The following is a 23,417-nucleotide window of genomic DNA, read 5'->3' on the forward strand; positions in this document are numbered from 1 at the left end:
ACTTACTATATTATTTATTGCCGATCAAATATATTAATCGCGCTATAAAATGTTATAGCAAAATTACACGTACATTTATTTGAAATTTAGAAATGTTATGACATTTTCCCAGAGTTATAAGAAGAACGTGCTTTCAGAAGTAAAAGGAAAACTCATTGCTACTGGACATAACTTCAAATAAATGTATAGCGTGCCTAGAAACTCTCAGTGCCCAGATTCTACGAGAAAAGCTTTAGGCTGAGGCTTTATTAGCGCTTAAGTATTATCTATTAAGGTAATATTATACACCAGCAAGGCATTGTCGCCGTTATTATTTCTCGGTAAATATCTGTTAATAAAGGAAGTTTTGTTTTTTTTGAGCTAATCTTCTTTCTTAAGGAGAAATGACATTGTACAGTTAATTTCCAATTTGCAACTTACGTTGTTTTTTTATTCTTAAAAACTTGCTACAAATCGCAAAGGCATTAACATGTGTAATATTCTGCGCACCGTGTATCAATTGAAACCCGATTAACTTTACATCTTAGAATAAAATTGCACCGTTGTTTGTTTTAGCTCGTACCGATTCCGTTGTTCAGACTTACAAAAGTTGCAAACCTTATAAAATATTGAAATTCCATCGTAGCTACTGCTGTTCTAATAAAAATGATAACGAAAGCGGACTGAATAAAATAAATCTGAGCTTGAAACAGGAATGGTTAACTGCACGCCACTTATTACCTGTCTGCTGGACTTATTTATAGAGGTAATAGCGACTCAATCGAAGGCGAGCCTCCCCCAGGACCTGGCGGTTTTCTCCCCAGAGAGATTATGGCACGAAGAATTTTTACTTATGGCTGTTTTCATTTGCTACTGTTTGTTGTTCAGTAGAATAAATGTTATTTGTTGTTTGTTTAGCTAACTAAAACACTTGTTTAAACTTATTTAGATTTTATTGTTTTAACTTATTAATAACAAGTTTCAACGTAGTTTCAACAGTCTAAGATCGTGATTTGCTTTGTATTTTATCAAGTTTTCCGTTGCAAAAAGGATTGACTTTGATCGTAGTTATTACAACCACAGATTCAACATCTATAAATTAGAACACCGTAGTCTTAAACTAATATTTATTAACCCTCTTGTAATTTACTAGAAAATCGTGAAAAGCCATTAAACAATTGGTTAAACGATAATACAGTTTATATTGTTGCTAGAACTCTTTACAGCGTCCTAAATGCAGTGGTGGTGGTGTCCCGTACCTGTTGTTTACTTAATATTTGATCAGCGCTCGCCACTCCAGAGTACTTGATCGCTCCAATCCCGGCGCAGACTCTGTGCCCGCAACAAGGAAATTCAATTTTCAGCTCCACTACGGCCAACACTGCAGCTTACTACTTACTACAAAATAAGACAAAGTGAAATTTACTCGTTTCAAGAATTTTAAATCTTTATAAAAGGCTCCTTTCGAGGTAAAGAATCCGTACCTGTTTCTGCACTAAATAGAATTTTGTAAGTGAGCTTCTTGCCGCACCAACTTAGTCAGTATTTATTTTAAACAATATTCACAATTTTAGTAACCATTACACCGTGTACCGTGCAAGAGAAGACCAAAAAGCCACCATTTTATTTTTATTTTACTATACAACCAATGATATTACCAATTAGTAAATGAAATTCAATAACGATATTACGTATTTCTGTGTCGCCGGATGCAACGATGAATACAAGACTATTTGCCTCGGTAAAATACTGCTCAATAATTTAATTCCTCAATCTGAATGCACGGAGGAGCATCGCCATGTTTTAAATATTTAAAACAAAAAATTTCTGCAATTTTCCCTCATTTTCCACCACTCGCCGTTAAATGAGTGCTATTCATTTATTCATGGCATTTTTTACATCGATACTATATTGCAGAGGAAATTTTAAGCAAGAAAAAAGTGTTATTTAGAATACTTAGATGTTCATCAAATCGTTCAATGTTATTACCGTAGCGTTCAAATACCTATTCCCAAATAAAAATTCAGTTACCAACCAAAACAGGTTGTTTTTAAGCAAAGTTAAACCGAAAGATCAACAGACTGAGTTTTATTATCATTGCTTTCATTTTGAATGCTTCGTAGAACATATCTCCAAGTACCTACGTAATTTATGTGTAAGTATTTCGTTCCAACTGTTTGTAATAATCATTTTATAAATAAACAAATGTATACACGTTAGTTGATATAAAGTTAATTCAACTAAGGGTGTAGGTGTCTAGAGAATTTATATAAAATCTTATTAATAATCAAATTAAGGCAAATATTTCGGTGTAAATACGATGACTTGAACAACAGTAAATATACATATTTTAACACTCGCGACTTATACACATAATTTCGATCGAATTGCATCAAACAGTCAGCCCGTGACCACCGTCAATGCAATTCGATCGAAACGTCGGGTAAACAAATAAGGTATAGCTTTAGCTTTTCGTTTTCAATCGCGTTTAAGAATCTTGTATCATAATAGTTATCAGTAAATACATGCCAAACATTCGTCTTTGTCTATAAAAATCTGCAAATATACCTGTAAGAATAGCGAGACGTAACATGATTCGTGCATCGAGTATCGATTAACTGAAATGATACACTCTGTCTATTTTATTGGGCAGTTTAGAAGTTGTCCTTCAGTATTTTATAGCAATGCCGTAGACTCATCCATTACGTAATTTTATATCGAATGTCACGTTACATGATACGCGACATTGAATTTATGATGATCCTCTTGTTATTAAGAATATGGAAGAATAAGCATACGTCTATTTTTAAAACCCCATCGATTTATACATTCTGATTTAAAATACCCTTATGATTACTAAATACCCAATAGAAATTGTTCTATTTGTTCTAGCGTCCTATCATTAAGCCAAATACCGCCAACAACATTATTTTATTAGGTTAAGTCAAAATATTATTTTCGACTGCTAAGCAACCATATCAAAAAATTTCCCCTACATCTTAATTGCATTTCTTCCTGCCGCAGGAATCGAGGCCTAGATGAACCACAACGGCGGCTGTCAAACAATCTGAATTGTAGATTTCCACTGTTTTTATCCAACAAATAAAAAACTAAATGGCAAGCAATTGAACATAACATACATTTCTTTCATGGTGACAAAGCAAATGGTACCAAGTCAATCTATGATTTAAGACAATATGTAAAGATAGATTTAATTGTTGTAAATGAATGCCCCCCTTTATGTAAAGGTCCCTCTCAGTGTGTCGTGTAAAATAAAAGCAAAGTAACTGTATAATAGCGCCTCCCCGTCTGTGGACCTTCTTTACAATTAACATATAAACGAGCCATGAATATCCAGCATTTAAACTTTATAATATCATATCACATTACGTTTAACTTTCATAAATGTGTTTTTTATTCTAACAGCACTCACCATAGGCATAATATAATATCCATGCTTAAATTAAAAATGCGAAAGTCCGATTCTGATGTAATAAAGCGTGGAAATATTAGAAGACTGCTACATATTGGAAACAAATCACTGTAAAGTAAGCAAAAAAATTGCCTCGACCGATTAGAATTAAATAAGAAAATAATTCACGTCACTATTAAAAAAAGAAAGATTTATTTTGACGATTCTATAATGTTTTTATACAAAACAGGTAAATGACATACAAACTTATCTTATAAACCGCATTAAATCTGAACAATAAATATTTTCTCCATTGTATTTTCTTGCACTACAGTTTAACTATCTAACGTTCACATAGTGTTTGAGTACGTCATCGTTTGTATACATATTTATAAGTTTTGCTGCTTCTGGAGAAAACGTGGTGGTATCTACGTTAATTGATCGAACAGATACGAACTTGCCGGCAATAAAAGTGTCATATAAGAACATGCCCAGCCCGACTGCGGCTACTACAGGAACGAGAAGAAGCAACATGATACAGCTGAAAATATGAAATATTAATTAAAAAAAGAAATCTGAAGGTGCCCAGTGGTTTAAGTTGCATCTCCCATGCAAGTGGTCGAGGGTTCGTACCCGAGGCAACACACCAATGAGTTTTCTAAGTTATGTGTTTATTAGAAATATATGTGTTTATTATCATTTGTTCCAACGGTGAAGGAAAACATTATTTAGAACAGTTCTTGAAGGTAAGTAAAGTCCCCAACCCGCACTTGGCCAGCGTGGTGGACTCGAGGCCTAACCCCTCCCTCATTACGGGACGAGACCTTTGCCTAATAGAGGGACAGTAATGGGTTAAATTATTTTTTTTACGAAGGTACCATTAGAGTTCTATAAGCTCTTCAAAATAAAAAAAAATAAAATGAAAAGTACAAGTTGTTTTACCATCCCATGTCGAAACGGAACCAACTTTTTTACTATTGAGTTACTATTTGCTTTGAACAATGGCGACTATTCGAATATTGTGAGTAATCTTCCAAACAAAAATGTACTAAATGCACTTGAAAAACAAACACAAATGCCTAAACTAGAATGCCAAATTCAAGACGTACATAAGTCATATGTCAAAATAAAATATGACACTTTTCTTCCAACAACAATAAATAAATAAGACAGGCATAGACTAAAATAGTACACATTTTTATATTATACATACACATATAAAATTACGCCTTTCCGCCATATGGGTATGCAGAGACCAGAGAATTATATTATACTAGCTGACCCACGCAACTTCGCTTGCGTCACATAAGAGAGTCATAATTTTCCCCGTTTTTGTAACATTTTTCACTGGTACTCTGCTCCTATTGGTCGTAGCGTGATGATATATAGCCTATAGCCTTCCTCGATAAACGAGCTATCTAACACTGAAAGAATTTTTCAAATCGGACCAGTAGTTCCCGAGATTAGCGCCTTCAAACAAACAAACAAACAAACTCTTCAGCTTTATAATATTAGTATAGATTCAATGATATATTGTATTATAAAAGCTATTATTAATGATTACTACGATAACACTCGATATAGATACAATATATACGAATTCATTCACGGCAACTTTACCTACATGTGTATTCATGTGTTCCTTAATCTTTTGGCCGGCTTCGACACTCCTGATAAAGATAAAGATATTTCCATACTCTTCCTGCCACTGTATCTATCGGATACATTTACCCGAAACATATTCATAAGCTGTAATACTGGCCTTTAATCTTCAAAATTATTGACACAAATTGTAGTGTAATAGGTAACTACGGATTAGCAAGATACCGATAGTACAACCATATCCCTAGTGAGATACCCAGCATTGAGATAGCAATCATGTATATAACTTTGAAAAAGTTCAGCAAGACGCAACTGTAACAAAATAAACACTTAATTGGTCTTAAATAGTTTTATGGATAGCGAGTGAAGAAATAGTGACATGAGAACGTTGTAGTTACAAAAGATATTGTGACGAGGCTTGAAAAAGGTATGCTCAGATGGTTTGGTCCTGCGGAGAGTATGAATTAATGAGATTGCGTTGTAGAATGTAATGTGTGGAAGAAAATGGAAACATTGGGAGATGATATACTAGATGATAACCGGTGATCCTGTATGATAAGATTTGAATGTAGCAGAATGAAGAGAGAAAAGGGTGTAATTTTATAAGTATGAGTAAATCGTTGGTCTGTGGATTGATATTATATTAATTTCGTTAATTCTTACTTATTTGTGAAATTGCCCAATCGTAGGTACTGTATTAAAGATACTGTGTAGATAAGTAATGGCTAGGACTCTACAAACTCTTAGATGCTACGTATTATTGTGTATTTTTAGTTGATTGCGATGCAAAGTTACATGATCTTTCATCTTACCTGAAATGCATAGTGTGTGTTAAATTACAACATTTCGTTATTAAAATAAAAAGCGAAGTGATGAAGCTAAAATTTTACCTCATAGTAAAACTGAGATAGTGATATTTAACACAAATAATTACACTGGTAATGTATGTTTATCGTAAACTCAGAAGTGGATTGTGTTTACAAAATACCTGTCAATTACAATAAAAAAATGTGCATAGATAAAATCAATAGATAACAAAATAAAAAATCTTATAAATTAGTCTTTGATAACAGCCATTGTAAAAGTACTTACAAAAAGACTTAAAAACTGGTTGCTGTAAATATTAAAAACTAACATAAAAACACAATTTTACTTCCATCTGTTATAGCGTAGTGTAACTTTAGCTGTACTTAATAAGACATTTGAAATTGAATATTTTAAATAGCACATGCTTAGTGATTTTTCATTGTATTTCTATTATTTCGTTTTATATTAAAATACACCGGACGAAACAAAAAGTACGCAATTAATTTAAAAATACTATTTATTTAACATTTAAACTTATATAAAAAGTATAATTAAATGAACTAATTAGCAAGTCTATAAAAATAATGTCACATCGTGTCTTCTTTCACTATCTTATCTCCATTTTTACCCGTTAAATCGCCAAATATAATAACTTCGACTTAATAACAAAACGTGCTCCAAGGTTGAAGAGTTGTCAGTGATACACAGGAGAATCTTCGGCACCTGTCAAAGAATATTATAGCCATTAGCATGCTTATACACCCTACCAGCTGTGCTCTCGTGCATAGAGTCAGTCTTAATTTCAGCCGCATAGGGAATAATTGTCCATAGTTAAACGGAAACGATCCAACCCACACAGACGTAGTTTCGAGATATTTAACTTTAAAGTTCAGATCGTATTCCGTCATTGATTCTCCACTTTAACTTTGGGGACTAACTCAGGACTATAACTTCATGGTGGGTTTGAATTTTACTTGGATTGTTTTCTTGATATTAAAATTTTAACTTCAAGGAGTGTTTTAATAGTGTGGGTTGGATCCTTTCCGTTTAACTATGGCCAATTAAGGGTCGACTAACATCTGACAGAAGATGCGTCGGGCGCAGTTTAATTAGAATGGGCTCGCACCGACCCATCATCGGTTGAGTGTTTTTATATATGTTTGTTATGGCGTTACGCGACCTCGATAATACGTGACGTATGTTACGTCAGATATGAACCGACCCCTGTAGAAAAATATTCTATACTAGCTGACCCGCGCAACTTCGCTTGCAACATAAGAGAGAATGCGTCAAAATTTTCCCCGTTTTTGTAACATTTTTTACTCGTACTCTGCTCCTATAGATCGTAGCGTAATGATATATAGCCTATAGCTTTCAAATTTTAAATGGGCTATCTAACACTGAAAGAATTTTACAAATCGGATCAGTAGTTCCTGAGATTAGCGCGTTCAAACAAACAAACAAACTTTTCAGCTTTATAATATTAGTATAGATTTAATTTTCTTGGTTTTACAACTATCTTGATTCCAAATTTGAACTAAATCGTGTCAGCAGTTTAGCCATGAAAGCGATACAGACTGACATACAGATTTTTGCATCTATATCATAAGATGGAAATCTTAGTAGTTGTAGTCACTATTCAGCTCACCCTTATTATATGCGCCATGTTGGTGTTATTGACTCGATTTGTACTTCTGTACTGTAACGTTGTATATCCACAGACAGAACATCACCAGAATAGCGAGCGGCAACACGATGTAGAAGAATTTGAAAATTATCACGCTGCGGAAACAAATCATACTTATTAACCATAATTATTACAACCATAGCGCCGCGTGTGGTGGGTTCGAATCCCACCCGGGACAAATCTTTGTGTGATGAGCACGATTATTTGTTCTGAGCCTGGATGTTAATGTATCTATATAAGTATGTATTTAGAAGTATATAAGTATGTTTATCAGTTATTTGGTTACCATAGTACAAGCTCTGCTTAGTTTGGAATCAAATGACCGTGTGTGAGTTGTCCCATAATTTTTTTTTTTTTTTTTTTAATGACTATAGTCAACAAACTGAAATTTCAAAGCCTGGGCTTATATAAGACAATTACAAATGAAATTAATATAAATATTAGGTCTGAAATATTTTAGAAAACCCTGTCTTCCGTAAAAAGCCATTATCTAATGCGTATATAAAATATATGTAGATCGAGATACACCAATCTAGAGACTACTTGAAAGAACTTTACCACATTATAATAAAATAGAAGATCTAAAATAAATCACTTCAGCGTGTTGTTTACGATGTGTTTACGTATGTTTGTCATTGTGACATTCTTTATACATAGACAAAGATTTATTCGTGACATCAAAGATAAAAGAATAGTCAAAGAGGTAGGATAGCTAAGGAATAGTATTCTTGAGAAAATACTCTTTGTGTCCAGGTACCTATAATGATGTGTCCCGTGATGTAGGTTTACCTTCATCCTACAAACTACTGAAATACTATTATGATAATCATTGGTCCTTCTCTATATTAAAAAAGCTTAACTATACGTAAGTGTATGACAATCTTACTTTATGTGTATGGTACAAAAAATGTGTGACTAAAGTTCAACAGATCAGTCAAAAAGAAACCTAGATACCCTATATGGGTTGGATTCTGGAGACTGATAATTAAATGATGATATTTAGAGTTTTAGAGATAGAAATTATAATGAAAGTATGTTTATACTGGTATCATAAAATAAACACTTGGAGAACTCTGTTGCTTAAATTGATTTAATATAACCGGTAACAAAAACGAAAACAGTTGACAATTATCCACTTCACTATTCGGTTCTACTACACAACACATTTTATATAAACGACTGCAACTTGCACAAAATGCTTTTGCTCCATTTCGATATAGCAATTCTTCATATCTTTTGTAAGCTTTCAAAGACTGCAACTCACCTATTATTGCCATCTTTAACCTGGTGAACAAGCAGAGATAAAATTAAGCACCAATAATAAAAGTTTAATGCGTAGTATAGATGTGTTTGCGAGACTGAAGTTATCAAGGTAGCTAATTCAGAAACCTTAGAACTCAAATAACTTCAAGATAATCAACACTTATTGAATCGTCAAAATGGTACAACAGATCCCTCATATAACCCCTCTTCAACAAAATTAGAAACCGAAAGAAAGCCAATTTTCACAAAGAAACCTAGCTCCCAAAGCATGAATTAACCGCAACAGTTAATTACATTTTTCAATTACAAAACCTCTTATGGTACCATACATTTATGTTCCACTAAACAACTCCTCTCCAATTAACTTAAATTGGAAACGTTATCTTAGAAAGCTTTTACACTTCATCTAATATTCACAATGTAACTACGTGCGGATACTACTTATATTGAGACAACGGTGTCTAATTTCAACCCGAGGACCACTTTGTAAAAAGCCAAGGAAAAAGATCAATTAGTTCAAGATTCTCGTTTTACACTTAACGCGACACTCAATTTTCAAAGAATACTTGATTCTCTAAAGGAATTCGTGTTCTTTATTAGTGCTTTACGAGATAAATGAGAATTATTTTGCAATGAAGATAACGTTCCGTAATTAAGATTTCTTTAACCTAATAACGTAAGAACATATTAGGTTACGACTTCGACGTACACAGTGTTTCCGATTGCGTTATGGTAAATGGTTACAACTAGACTTGTCCAGAATATTGATGTGCTTTTTACTAAAATAATTGCCAATAGTTTCCTGAATACTATAAATTGTTCGTTATTACTTTTCTAGCAACTGTATTAGAATCTCGCTATGCTTTAAGTTTCGCATAAATATTTTGAACGGTCAATTTTATTTTCATGCTCAATGAATGTTTGATTACTCTACTTAAAGCAAGGGGGGTGAGATAAAGTTTTCTTTTATCTTCGTTACGAGCCTGTGGGACAACAATTTCCTTATTAACATTTCAAATTCTTTGCAAAAACGAATTCTGTGTGAGAGAATTTTTATGGAAACATTTAGTCCCTCCTTTGTGGGAGTGTTGTGGGGATTAAATGAGTCCCAACGTGCTCGTTCATACATAATGTAGAGAATCTGTCTGTGCTCTGTACGTAGAGGCGGGCGTTAAACTCAAGCCTGTCGGTCGTGTGTGTTTTAGCACATCACAATCATAGTTCATTGAAAGTTTTATTGACATTTACGTTAGTTTGTTAAGCTTAGAACTAAGCAACAATGACAATGTTACCCGTGCATAGTAAGTGGTTGAATGCATCCATGCACACGCTTTTAATATGTCTATTATTGATTTTGATTTTGTTGAAATTTGGCTCACGATAAATAGGAATCATAGATCTTTTTTTTTAATGACAACTCCCGCTCTAAGAATTGCTCTCACGTCGCGGAGACTTTTCACAAACATACAAACATCGGGCACAGTACAACCAGACCCGAAACAATTATTTGTGGATCGCACAAATAATAGCATCTTGCAGGCAGTCTTCACAACTAATAACATCTTCAGAACTAATAACATTTTGGCTTTGTTCCATGTACAAAATATATTTAGTATAACTTACATCACTTACAAATGAGGCTGTCCAGCAGGAAGAACAGGCCGCCGACGATGAACACGATCATGAACAAGTAGCAGCACAGCTGGCAGCACACCTGCGCGCAACAGTGGCTGCAGCTCGCACACGGGTTCGGTAAACCACCGCCCTCGCCGCCGCAGATTATTATATTGCGGAAACTGAAAATATACGAACTATCACTAAAGACTGGTAATTTTAAACATAATTTTAACGCCTGGATCGTCTTACTAGTTTCATTAATTCTGTCATCATACTGACTTATAGAGAACAAACTGGGTCGGCTTACGCTTTATGCGCATTTTCTAGCAAACCACTAAACCGTTTTTCAAAAACTGGGAGGATGATTTATAAGGGAAGTTAGTATCCTCGATAACCAATGCTAACTAAGAATCTTTAATTAAATAACAATATTCTATATGTGAAGTCTATATTAAAAATCTATAAAAGTATTAACTTTATCGGTACTTTCTGCAACGAGAAGATGGAGCTTAACGGCCTCCATCAGAGCCGTGGCCCAAGGGCAATAGTAGTAGTAGTAGGGCAATAGTAGTAATAGTAGTAGTAGTAAATAGTAGCTAAGTGTTATTGTTAGCGTACGAGGTCTCGTGACGCGATTACATACACCACTTAGAAACACACTATTCATATATTGCTAAACGACTGTGAGAGGATGGTGGTAGACGCGGTATAGTACTATACCCGGTCGTAAGCTCAAAAAAATAGATAATGAGTTTTCCGTAAATAAATCTTTAGTTCAGGGAACCGGAGAGCAAGTGAAGCCTGATGTCTCGCCGGCTCGCCGGTCGTATCGGTCTACCAAACTATGAGAGTGCTGGAATTTCGGTAACTCGTATAATAAACTACGAGTTTCAATGAAAGTGCCCAAGAAAAAACATTGCATGAAACCTAGTCCACAGCAATTGTTTTATCGAGCTGTATTCATTTAAAGCATATATTATAAAATGAACGCAAGCAACTACTACCTACTGGACGAAAATTCTACTGACCACATAATTTATAAACAGTAGGAACTGTCATGTTGCCATCAAATGGTAATCCATATATAAACAAACAAGCTTATATCATTGATACACTGGCAGTACAACGTTATAAATAAATAAGATTATTTATTATTCAGAAAGTAAAGATTTACATTACATTTTGACACTTCGAGGCAGACTAATCAAAAGAGTAATTTTGATAGATATTGAAACCAAAAACAAATTTTATAAACCCTTGGAAGAAAGAGTTCCTTTAGAAAGATACCGAAAGAGTACTTTCTTTTCTATCTACATAGAAAAGATAAGTAGAGAAAGAGAACACAATAAGCACGAAATACGTGTTTATGAATTATCTTGAATTAGGTCTTATTTTGCTTTAGTCTTTAATTTCCAAGTACAGAATATTAGGTAACTTACTGTTTCATTATGATACCTAATTATATTCGACGGTAGCAGAGAGTAAGGTTAGATTAGAAATAAAACAACGTTTCTACTTAAAAACTCGTGATAAATAACGTTAAAATTAAATTACAAGTTAAAAATAGCTACAAAATACTTAAGTACATAAAGTAACATCTAAAATCAAAAACTCGTACAAATAACTTAACACGAAACAGTCAAGTTGATAAAACTTGAAGCGTATAATTCTTGTTGTCAGCTCTTAGCTTAGACAGAAAAGCCATCAACTCTGGTTCATTTAAGGATATTAGCATATTATCATTCGCTTGTTTGCTTTCACTCTGCTCTTCTGTCAGTGTGTGGTCTTCTGTTGACTTAGACTTTACTACTTCTATATCATCATCTTCCGTATCGTCAACAGTATTGTTTGTCAAATATATCGTTCTATTATAGGTTGTTAAATTAGTATAGTTATAGTCATCGAGCATCGCATTCGCTCTGCGCTCATGATCTAAATCCGCACGTTCTTGGTACTCTGTATCAAATTCTTCTTTCAACTTATTTACGCCATCTCCCTCCTCTTGTTCCATGTCTCTTCGGTAGGGACCAGCGCCCTGCAACAGTACGGAGGGCCGATACCTTGCGACATCAGGCGAGCGACCATAAGGCCACCGAGGACTGCCAGGATAAATGTAATGAGCAGGCACTGGAAAGTAATCAACTGTTCAGCAATCATTTTTAAAACAAATTTCAAACTAAGGGATACGCTGGAAAGCAGATAACTAAGTTTGAAGAAGAACAGAGTATTTTATATTCATTTGAAACTTATTTGCAATTAATATCTAATTAAGGAAGACCCCGTAAAAAATGGAGACGCGAGCATAACATCTCCAACCCAGTACGGAGGCTACAGTGGAAAGCTACTAGGAGGCCTTAGAACAGCAGTGGGACGATGTAAGTTTATAATAATAATTGATAATGTACAGTATTTACCATATTTTAATCTGGTCCTCATGTCAACGAAGCAGTAATTGTAACCGAGGCCTATGCCCAAAGCCATTACAATAGTTAATGTTATCACTAAGCACAGCACTAGAGCAGCGCATGTTATTGTAAATGACATCCTGAAAAAAACACAATCAATTATTATAAGTTCATCACGGGACCTTCCGTGCTATAAAACTTAGAGGATGTAAAGCTGTCTGCCCTGCGCCTGAGCCTTCAACGGCCGTATTGATTAATCAATTATAAATTATTTGTAAAAAGTCACACCGGGCTATATAAGAATGATGGAAAACCAAGTGAATCCTTTTAATGTCCACATACTTAGACTCTATAAACAGAGACCTAGACAGTTGGCTGCTTTCGATGAGGCTTGCCGCCGTGGCTGGATACAACTTAGGTGATATTGTTATAATTTGGCATTATCATTATTAAAGTTGCAGCCAAGAGTGCCCGCTAGAGTGAAAGTTTCGCGGCATGCTTGTACTAATAAATAGCAGACCAGAAAGACTTACTAATGAACGATCAAACACTCACCTTTCAATTGCAACTAGGACGTTACCAAAACAACTAAATATTCCACCCATTTTGTATTATATTATCTATAAATAACTAGTGAATAGAATTAAATTTAATTTGTACTTTCAGGAAAGTAATTATTATTACAATCTGTCATTTCTACTGTGACGGTGACAACGTCATAAATATTTTTTTTGCAGATATTGAATAAAGATTAGACGTAGCAAAAGGTTTTAACTTCTATGGTTGACTATACAGGTACTTTCTAAATTTATGACAAATTAGCGACAATCTTTCAGGAGTAAAGCCGAACGTCCACCGCCAGCTAACATAAGTTAGTTGAGTTTAGCTCGCATAGTTGAGACAGTTTTTATATTTTACAAACGACGCACGAAGAAGAAGCTAGCGGTGGACGTTCGGTTAAGTCAAAGTAACTAGGTTTTAAGCACATACATCCATAATTACTTTCATAATTAGACTTCGCATTCATCAGTTCTGTTACGGTGCTACCTCGGTTCGTTAGAAACTGGCGAACTGCAAGCAGCGTGAGTTCTACTTGAGTCTATTCGTTTATCCACTTCTCCTTATTCCTGCCCTAACATCTACAAAGCAGCGTAGCATCGCCTGTAGTTAGGACGTCATAGTTACATGCCTCCGTGCCTCAGATAACGCCGTCGGCCGTCGGTTATGTGCCTAAAATTTCGGCAATCGTGATGGTTACCATCCAGCCGGCCTATGATGAGACTAGCGGAATGGAGTTATACACTTGGACACTGTTAATAAAAGCTTGCGTTGTTTGCTGGTTTCAATAAAATTACCCGCCGCAGCCGAATTACAGTTTGGGGGGCATTTGATACCGGCACTCTTTAAGGCATTGAGAACAAGTTTTATTAAATAAAAATATATATATTAAAATAAAGTGTACAGAAATACTGTAAATATACAAATGTCGATAAAAACTAAAAAAATAGGAGTTATTAAAAGTAAATATTTGCATATTAAAATGAAGTGTACAGAGAACTTAAAAAAATAAAGATTACGAAATCACAAAAATTAAAACAAGTGTAATGAATAGGGACAACTATTAAAATAAAATTCAAAAGATACGAAAATTAAAATAAAAAAGGATTAAAACAAATCTATAAAAGTTGTACAGTTATGTGCTAATTCAGTTATGCACAGGCATACTTGAACTCTTAAGTAACTAGTTCCAAGGTGACATTTTTGTTGCGAGCCCTTAACTTGGACAAGAGCGCAGGGAAGTCGACATTTCCATGTAATGCTAGAGTCAAGGTATATTTCCTAAGAGTAGAATCGGTACTTGGTGTAACGGGGACTACTGTGGCTGGCGAACGTCTGTAACTACCTTCTGTAATAATAACTTCTCGCGGTTCATCTCTTTCATCTCCTCTCCTCAGAGAATCGGGCAATGAAGGTGTCGTGCCTGCAATACAAGTAGTTAAAAAAAATTATAACTTGTTCATATTTGATTTAAAATAGGTTTGATTGTATAACATCTGAGTATTTTTTTTTTCGAAGACTAGTGCTTATTTTGTTGCGTATAAAATGACAAATAGTTTTAAACTATTTTAGGGCTTCCCGAAGCACGATTTTTCAGATGGAGCACCTAGTAACATACAATTTTCAACTACTATCGAGCATCTCATCAGCACCTTTTGCTTACTTCCGTGGAATTCATTAAAATCTTTTAGTCTGAAATAATTACAATTCAACATTATTTACGAATAAAATAACATAGTTTGATCATTTTTGATGACCTGTTACGACTACAAGTTTACACAATTTTTCGTTAACCCAGTCAATTAATATTTTGAAATGATCATTTCATTGAAAGGGCACAAACTATAGAATACAATGTCTTTGCTGGTCGTTGTTAGTAATTCTATTTTGTATACAATACATACCACCATTAACTTTTAAGTCTACGAAGCAGTAGTTATAGCCGAGACCGACGCCGACGCCCATCGTGACAGCCAGCGTGAGCATAATACACACCACCACTGACGTCACGGCGCATATCGATACGAGTCTGCAAACATTTTACAAGCTGATTAATACTTCAAACAATCCATGCTAGCATAACAAAATAAACATTGTTTTTTACGCAAATGATGAGCACTTTGGCTTTGGATGGGATTTACCTTTCTGTAACAACTAAAATGTGGCCCGCACAGCTCCCACAGCAGCACATTTCATCTAAATAATAAATAAACTTTATAAAAATATAAAATCACCTATCAAGGCATTAAAAATAACCGGACATAATATAGAAGTTATGTCAAAATGTCAAAACTCCAAAATAATAAAAATCATCAAACAAAACATTTTTATGCCAGGAACTGCCAGAAATCAGAATTAAGCTAAAAAAACTTTGTAAAGAAGTTTCTGTTCAAAGAGTCTACTACGAACCTCTACCGAGCTGCTTTCAAGATGCTGTCGGTAATGTTTACAGTTGTCTAATAGAATACTGAAACGAATAGGGGATTACTTAGCACCCTTGATTTATTTTAAAAGAACATTTTTTTATGAAATGAGCTCAAGCCCTTACTTGTTACATTTCGAGAGTCCCGTGTTTAAAATACCAGTAGAATGAGGTAAATAATAATATTCTAATTTACTTTGTTTCAACTACATGCCGAATTGTCTCTTGGCTACAATGGTATCCTGTTACCTTTTACCGACAAGGTATAAAGACTTCTTCATTAAGAGATAATTATAAAAATACTGGCCGTTACAGCTGGTTAGTCAGGAACAAAGCGAAGAATTTTCCGGCCATTGCTAGCAAAAGTTTCTATCTTATTCTGTCATTTCATATGATATTTATATTTTTATATTGACTTTTATTTATACAACGGCACAAATGTTGAGCTACTCAATATTAGAAAAGGAGAAAATACCGGAATCTCTAAAAAAGTAAGTTTTCGTCACCAATCGTACGTTGCCGTTTAGTATCTGTTGCTCAGTCACAGCGCTTGCTTTCTTGTTTGCCTGATGAAAAAAATGTGAAAACAGCGGCACAATCATGCCATTTTGTAACGAAATAAGACAGGGCGCAGTTCTAAGTCTATTCGTCATTGCTCCCTTACCTTTTAGGAAATAAGAAACGTAATACTAAAATCTCTTGTGTTATCCAGTAATCCACGCTGGGTTTCGTGTGCCATCGTAGTGGCGACAGTACTGGCCATCACCGCGTCAGCCGTCGCAGCTGGCGCGTTCATCGGCTACACATACTGCTACTTAGAACACAGACATGGTATGGCCACAGGTGAGCAATTTTACAGACTTAAATAACTTCAACTCGCAGATTGTACTGAACAAACAGTTCTTACCTGGTCAAGAAAATAACTGTTTATTTACTCTAGAGACATAATAATATGCAAGAAGATAATGTCACTGTGTTTTACAGGTAACCTAACACGTTCCACAAACTTCCAAATAGTCCACATGCCTCTACTACCGGAGACAGAAGAAATGAAAAAGAACAGGACAATCAACGCGGCGTTGTCCAGTGTCCTCGTGTCCAAGATCTTGAATGTAGGTCACGCACTCCTGGATGAGGAGATAGCGAGCCTGCCCTGGCTGGGTGAAGCTCCCGATCTAGTCCATCCAGCATTTTAAGCGTGTTCTTATGATATTTTCTGGTATTTTGTATCGTACTTTAGTGGGTAACGGTAGAATTTTGTTAGAAAGGGGTTAATAAAATTATGGGTTGTAAAACTGATTTTCTTTTAAACTTACACAATACATGAACTTTCACAATTATTACAATGGTACGTTTTACTAAAACTAGATGAGTTGTAATAATTGCATGAAATTACGGAAGCTCATCACCAATGGATTTTTGATTATTTAAATCAGAAAGGTCTTAAATCCTCGCAATTTTATACGCAATTTCTGCCCTCCTAAAAAGGTTACTACATTTGCATGCACATTCAGTAGGAAACACTGAACACTCCTAACAAAGTACATCTATTATCTCGGGGAAAAGTTATCAGTCAATCGGCCATTGGACAGCAAATGGACCTCTCAATAGGGTGTTGGGTCGTCAGCGAGGCGATAGGCTGACGGGCCTCGGCGCGACCGAGTTCCTTCCACTCGACTATTTCACGAACATGTCGCAAGGATAAACGACGTGAACCGCCGAAGTAATGGACTGAATCAGATCACAAATTCATATCAATAAGTTGTGAATCGATGCGGATTGCTATACTTATAAATGTGCGGATTGCTATACTTATAAATGTCGAACTCCTATGAGTTAACAAGCGATAGTTTCTTTTCGTAAATTAGCGGTGTAGGTACCTAATAGAGTAAGAAAATAATAATAGCCAATTTTTTAAAATCTATTGAATGAAGTTTGTTTCTACTGACATTTTATCACCTAGGTTTGTTAGTTAACTTAACAACGAGAATATTGGTAGATTTTCCAATAATTACGTACTGGATAGCCCATCCGCTAATGGTAAAATAGTGGTATAATAGTGATTTTACCCCTACTATTTTTACAATGGCTTGTCTACAAACTTGAAAGGTTTAAAGGTTCATATTTCATTCAGTAACCCTACCTATCATTAATAACGACGGTTGAGTCATAGAAGTAATTCGTGGACCAATTGATTAAAGAGCCCGTCGGACTCGTTTTAGACCCAATTAATATTGATTTAGACAAGCGGAAGAATTTAGAATGCTTTGTCATATAATACTGCACGGCGCTGCCTCAATACATCAATTGAGTGAAGTATTGTTTAATGCATTTTTAATTAAATAGTGATTATGTAACTCATTAAATTTTAAATTAGAAGTCAGATGTAATTTTAAAGATGAATACTTTAGCCAAACATAGGATACGTACATCCTTACAAGCAGCAGTCTCTTTCAACCCACATACCATTATCTATACTGATCCACGGTAGGTCAGAACACAGTTATTACAATAATTATTCAATATGAACAAAGCAATAAAGGGCTAGGCCTGCTTGATTTCAAAAGACATTGGTATGCCATACCATATCGTAAATACACACACCTACATCATAAAATCACATCATCTGACCACCTACAGGTACATAAGGTACTCACATGCATAGTATGTAGAGTCAGCTCCAAAAGTAACTGAACAACTTCATATTTTCAAAACTTCTGTGTTACGTAACTGTAATAAATAACTGATCAAAATCAGATAGAATGAGTTAGAATTAATCATTTCAATCAATGGCAAATGCTTTTTCCATGGAATAATGTTCACACTTCAGTAAATAGGGTTTCAAAAGATTAAGTATGATCAGGTACTTTTGGAGCTGACTGTACCACGGTATGTACTACAAACGCGTTTTGTGTTAGCAAATAAAAAGTATTTAAACAATGATGTCCAACCTTGACTTTTTATGACGTGCCAGTGTAGACCGCGTCTGCAAAAAAACTTGACGCGCGCAGTTGTGTAATTTTAATTAGCTTTACGATATTATTAATAGCTGGTAGATGAATAATATCCTATGAGTAGGCACGAATGTTAACATCATAGAGGTACTAATACATGTGTAAACTGTTATTTAAGCCCGGTTTAATTACTTCTGCATAAGTATCAGATATGACTTATTGAATGAAATTTTGACATAATACATAAAGTGTTAGCTTATCTATGAGCTGTTCTCATAGATTTACAGTCACTTTATTCAGAAGATAGGTGACCTAACACATTCATAAACTGTCAAACTGGCATTTAATATTATTTTTCCAATGGATGAAATGCCTGTGTACCGTGATCATATAGATTTGCATTTTGTTCGTATATACAGGCATAAAATAGGGTTCAATAACAAAGTTCTGATATATTAACCTTCCATACAAATAACAAGAATAACGGGAACATACATCATACGTCGCCGACAAAGGAAGTTGCTTCTATTTACAACGGAGAAAAGGAAACAGGGTTGAGTCAAAGACTTGAGATTTTTAATCAAGAAAAAAGGCAAAAAGAAATATTTCTTTATGAATGTTAACATATAATTATGTCTAACTGTCTCACCGCTGGGCAAGGGTCTCCTCCCAAATGAGGAAGGGGTTATTCCTTGAGTCTACCACGCTAGTGTCTTTACTTATAAATTAAAAAAAAACAACATCCGCATTAAGAATTGTTCTTGTGTCGCGGGGACTTTTACAAACATACAGAAAAGGGACACAAAGTACAACCAATAAAAGCAATTATTTGTGGATCGCACAAAAAAATGTACTGTGTGGGAATCGCACCCCCGACCTCTCGACGCAATGGTAGCGGAGTGGTGACTTTAACCACGGAGACAGTCAAGTCTGCTTATATTATGAAAGTCAATACATACATGCAATGGCAAGAGAACGTGTGTGATAAGTTGCAATAAATTTGTTTGACTTAGCCGCGGATTAGAGCAATATCGGAAGATATCGGTAGCAGTCGCAAATCACTCACACACGTGAAACCGTGTCGAGAGAAATTAACTCACTGGCGTATACGGAGGAACTGCACAAATATTTAAAAAAAAAATATATATATATGTCCATAACTCACGATAAGCTGGATTCAACCCACACTGAGAAACGTCATATTCATAACGTGTTAAGTTTATAAAATAGTTCAAAATAAACTAGGAGATTATATTATTTAATACTGTTGTTTCAGAATTTACATAAATTAGACAATATTTTGCGTAAAATATAACCACTTACTTATTCAAATAGGCGTCTGCTATTCTCAATTTTGTAACCAGGAGCAGTGAACAGTGAGCAGTGTTACATTTCCACAGAATATTGGTGTTGTCAAATGGAAGCTCATTTGAGTGTTAATAACAAAGCCTGTGTTCAGCAAATACTATACAGCACATACAATTTTAATTAACAAACAGAGCGATGGTACACTCAAATATGGTGTTGGTGCTCCACGATACAAGGGCATGTGGAATTGTAGCTGTTACACTAACCTTGGTGGTGTCAAGGTCATATACTGTGAGGACTTGAATATAGCTTTAATAGAATACATGAAGACAAACATTTGTATTTCATTCCACACATGAAATGCTTTTACTGAATACATTTCATAACTGAAAATATCACGAGATCCTATATATTATTATGCTCCTAGCTATAATGCAGGCATATAAAACTTTATTTTACTTACTCAGAATCATAAAACAACACAAAATTACCTAACTAAGTATTGCAACGGCAATATAATCGTTAGTAAGATAAAAATCTATCAATTTTAATCATGAACTCTCTTAGTATTTAGGTACTTGTGAAATTCAAAACTTACCTTACCTACGTAAAGCCTTTACAAATTGGGTGAAAGGTCAGCGTATGTGCGGACACAATCATTGAACACAAAGGTGTACTGCGCCCTCATGGAATGGTAAATACGAGGCTCGTCTCGCTGATCGTTGATAACAAAACTGAGCAGCTTCTCACAATACATCGAACAATGGCTACGTGAAACCAAACAAAATGTACCCGTCAAGCGCGAACTGTGAACACCATCTGAATAAACTGAACTATTATGACTATTTACACAGTTTTTGATGTTGAACTTTGATTTTACGTTTTTACTTTTATCTTTCTTCATCAAAAGTACAAGCCAAAGTATAAAAAAGTAAATTACGGTCATATTTGTTCGACAAACTAAAAGTAATTTTTACTTTGGCTGTTACTTCTGATGAAGAGACTGTCCGTAAGTCTCTTATGACCTTTTTAGACTACTGTGATGTGATAATTTTGACAGAATATTGAGTACTCACATATTAACTAATGCCTAAGTAGGTAGGTACCTAGTAGGTAAGCATCTAAAAAACCGTAATGTTCTTTATTAAACGTAATCTTCAAAATTATTGTTATGACTTTGCTCATCACAAATTTCCTGTTATAAACAGCTTAGGTAAATAAATTTATACGTGCACAAAAAATTTGAATGTCAAATGAAAATCGCAAAGAAGTGATTTAAGTGCATTGCTTCAATCTCGTTTGTGTAGAAATCCCCAACGTAATAATATGTCTATTCTAAGATATACTCAGATACTCACCATATTAAACAAAATAGGAAGTGGAGGATAATGTGTTTAACGCTGTTTATTTTAAAGCGAGGTCCCGTAGGTTTTATTGCGTCCGATTTTTACATCAGCAATATAACTTTGTACATTTTATTAATATTGTGACCCCTACATTTTTTTCACAAATTACGTCACGCCTGACAATCAAAATAATCGGCCCAAAGAAATCACGAATTTTTTAAAATAATTTCAAAAACTTTCTGCTCATGAACATAAGGTGCTATGAACTACCTTCTATATTGTTATAAAAACATATATCATGACGACTTTTAAATTAACTCAACTTTTATCTAAGTATCATGAACAACCACAATATTACAACTGCTTACTACTACACTATTACGTTCGGTCGTACAAATATAAATTCAATCAGGTTTTAGTACTCATTGTCGATAAGGAAAATAATACAAATACCTACTAGATTTAATAACGCTAGAAAAAATTATGTATAACAACCTCCGCGTAATCAATGTTATGAACAAACTATAAATGAGGATGTCACTAAATTGTAGTCCATAACTACATAAATCAAAATGAATCTAAATTAGCCTAAAATACACCTGATTGAAATCTTTCCAAACTATAGAAACAAAAAACGTTCCGTCAATCAAAACGTGTTTTAAATTCCGGTCGTCCCGTTGAACCCTAAAAAGGATGAGTAGTTACATAAAAAAGGTTTGACTACGGCCACTACGAGTCCGTCGTGACGTGTTCCCGAGTTGTTCTGACTGATCGCACGCGCCGAACGACCGCGAGCGGTGCGCACGCGCATCACACGTTAAAATACAATTTCTTCACATAAATCAAATACATTCACTACTAAGCTATATTCCTTTAACATTTACGATATTTTTCTTCAGTAATTCAGTGAAATTTCGTGTTAATTGAGTCTTAACTTTAGTAAGTGTGAACGTTTGCAGTGCAAGTGAAATTTAATCGGTGATATAATTCTCACGTTCTTCATGGCTTCAAAATAATTGGTTTCGTCACATGACGTCGTGCTGATAAGAAACTTTCACGGTGCATTGGATTTCCTTCGTAGGTGCGTATTTATTTATTTAATATTCATACATTTCATACTATACACATAATTTACACAAATCTGAACACGTGTATTTGATAAGTACTTAGCCAGTTTTGTATTACATCCTAAATAAAATAGCATCAAATTTAACTTCAAAACCTCATTTGGATTTTTTTTTATTCTATTTCTGAATGACGTCTAGGTTCCAATTTCCAGTCTGCATAGTCTTTTTCTTCGCACGATATCAGCGCATATACAATGTTAGTTAAAATACCTGCATTAATGTTTTAAATGATCTATTTGTAATTGTTCTGAAAGGCACGTTCGTGAAAACATATTTATTAAGTAGCATCCTTTACGTTCACATACTTGTCTGTAAACTAAACAAACAAGATTATATACATAAGGTTATTATTATTCGCACATGCTGTTTAAAAAGGATGTTTGAATAAATCTTTCCGTATTTTTTTGCAAGTAATAATATTAAATAGTAAACAAATACTGCATTTTATTATTCGTTTGTCTAATTCTAAAGGTCATATACATTTTAATATACATAATTTGTGTTTATAATACACTGCATAAATGTGTAAATAATATAAAAATATCCTCAAGTTGATCTATGAATAAATCTACGTATATTAGGTAATAATTATACCAGGCACTGAGTCATTTACAAGTCTAGTTACTACATAATTACTATGTAGACAGAAATGTACTTGATATATCGATCTTACTAAACATTAACAAACAAACCCTTAATGCGAAAACTATACATACAATAAAAAAGACTTAAAAAATATATTTTCACATATTTCCCCATTTGTTTAATTAACTATAGTAAACTCTCTGTATTCTAACCACTTCGCTAAACCCATGAAGACGACATAACTCAATTAAGCACTCGGATAAATCTGACAATGAATATAAAATTTTTCAATCAAATATTTCATTACCAAAAGTCAACTTTAACACCATAATTTCACGAACACAA

The 23,417-nt window shown here is 34.4% G+C and overlaps 4 protein-coding genes and 1 long non-coding RNA gene across 13 annotated transcripts in view; 2 read left to right on the forward strand and 3 right to left on the reverse strand.

Moving 5' to 3' along the window:
• Positions 1 to 6,383: 6,383 nt before the first annotated feature.
• Positions 6,384 to 10,541, reverse strand: LOC142977502 (uncharacterized). 3 transcript variants are annotated; one of them, XR_012959706.1, is made up of 4 exons: positions 10,374 to 10,541; positions 8,752 to 8,771; positions 7,449 to 7,582; positions 6,384 to 6,523 (listed from the first exon to the last, which is right to left on the reverse strand). It is a non-coding gene; the product is annotated as an uncharacterized LOC142977502 (long non-coding RNA). The 3 variants fall into 3 exon arrangements; XR_012959708.1 differs by lacking the exon at positions 8,752 to 8,771; XR_012959707.1 differs by lacking the exons at positions 8,752 to 8,771; positions 10,374 to 10,541 and adding an exon at positions 8,046 to 8,195.
• Positions 10,542 to 11,911: 1,370 nt separating this feature from the next.
• LOC142978040 (uncharacterized) lies at positions 11,912 to 13,482 on the reverse strand. The gene is made up of 3 exons (XM_076122268.1): positions 13,328 to 13,482; positions 12,782 to 12,912; positions 11,912 to 12,494 (listed from the first exon to the last, which is right to left on the reverse strand). The coding sequence occupies exons 1-3, from the start codon at positions 13,375 to 13,377 to the stop codon at positions 12,007 to 12,009; spliced, it is 669 nt and encodes a 222-aa protein (XP_075978383.1). The 5' UTR covers positions 13,378 to 13,482; the 3' UTR covers positions 11,912 to 12,006.
• A 250-nt stretch (positions 13,483 to 13,732) lies between these two features.
• LOC142978041 (uncharacterized) overlaps positions 13,733 to 23,417 on the reverse strand; it is a 48,562-nt gene continuing 38,877 nt past the window's right edge. For 2 of the 7 annotated variants that reach the window (XM_076122275.1, XM_076122273.1), the window contains 3 exons: positions 15,472 to 15,526; positions 15,235 to 15,359; positions 14,010 to 14,753 (listed from right to left, as the gene is read on the reverse strand). In XM_076122275.1, coding sequence (XP_075978390.1) covers positions 14,506 to 14,753; positions 15,235 to 15,359; positions 15,472 to 15,521 — 423 coding nt within the window. In that variant the 5' untranslated portion in view covers positions 15,522 to 15,526 and the 3' untranslated portion in view covers positions 14,010 to 14,505. The other 5 variants (XM_076122276.1, XM_076122271.1, XM_076122269.1 and 2 more) reach the window with 5 other exon arrangements.
• On the forward strand, positions 15,761 to 16,948 carry LOC142977721 (uncharacterized). The gene is made up of 3 exons (XM_076121799.1): positions 15,761 to 15,769; positions 16,424 to 16,595; positions 16,737 to 16,948. The coding sequence occupies exons 1-3, from the start codon at positions 15,761 to 15,763 to the stop codon at positions 16,946 to 16,948; spliced, it is 393 nt and encodes a 130-aa protein (XP_075977914.1).
• The window catches only part of LOC142978039 (glutathione hydrolase 1 proenzyme-like), a 56,182-nt gene continuing 54,865 nt past the window's right edge, over positions 22,101 to 23,417 (forward strand). Inside the window, exon 1 of the mRNA XM_076122267.1 lies at positions 22,101 to 22,441. The gene's annotated coding sequence lies outside the window, so the exon portion shown is untranslated. The remainder of the gene's footprint in view (positions 22,442 to 23,417) is intronic.

Source organism: Anticarsia gemmatalis, chromosome 13, assembly GCF_050436995.1.
Source record: "Anticarsia gemmatalis isolate Benzon Research Colony breed Stoneville strain chromosome 13, ilAntGemm2 primary, whole genome shotgun sequence".
NCBI classification, from domain to species: Eukaryota; Metazoa; Arthropoda; class Insecta; order Lepidoptera; family Erebidae; genus Anticarsia; species Anticarsia gemmatalis.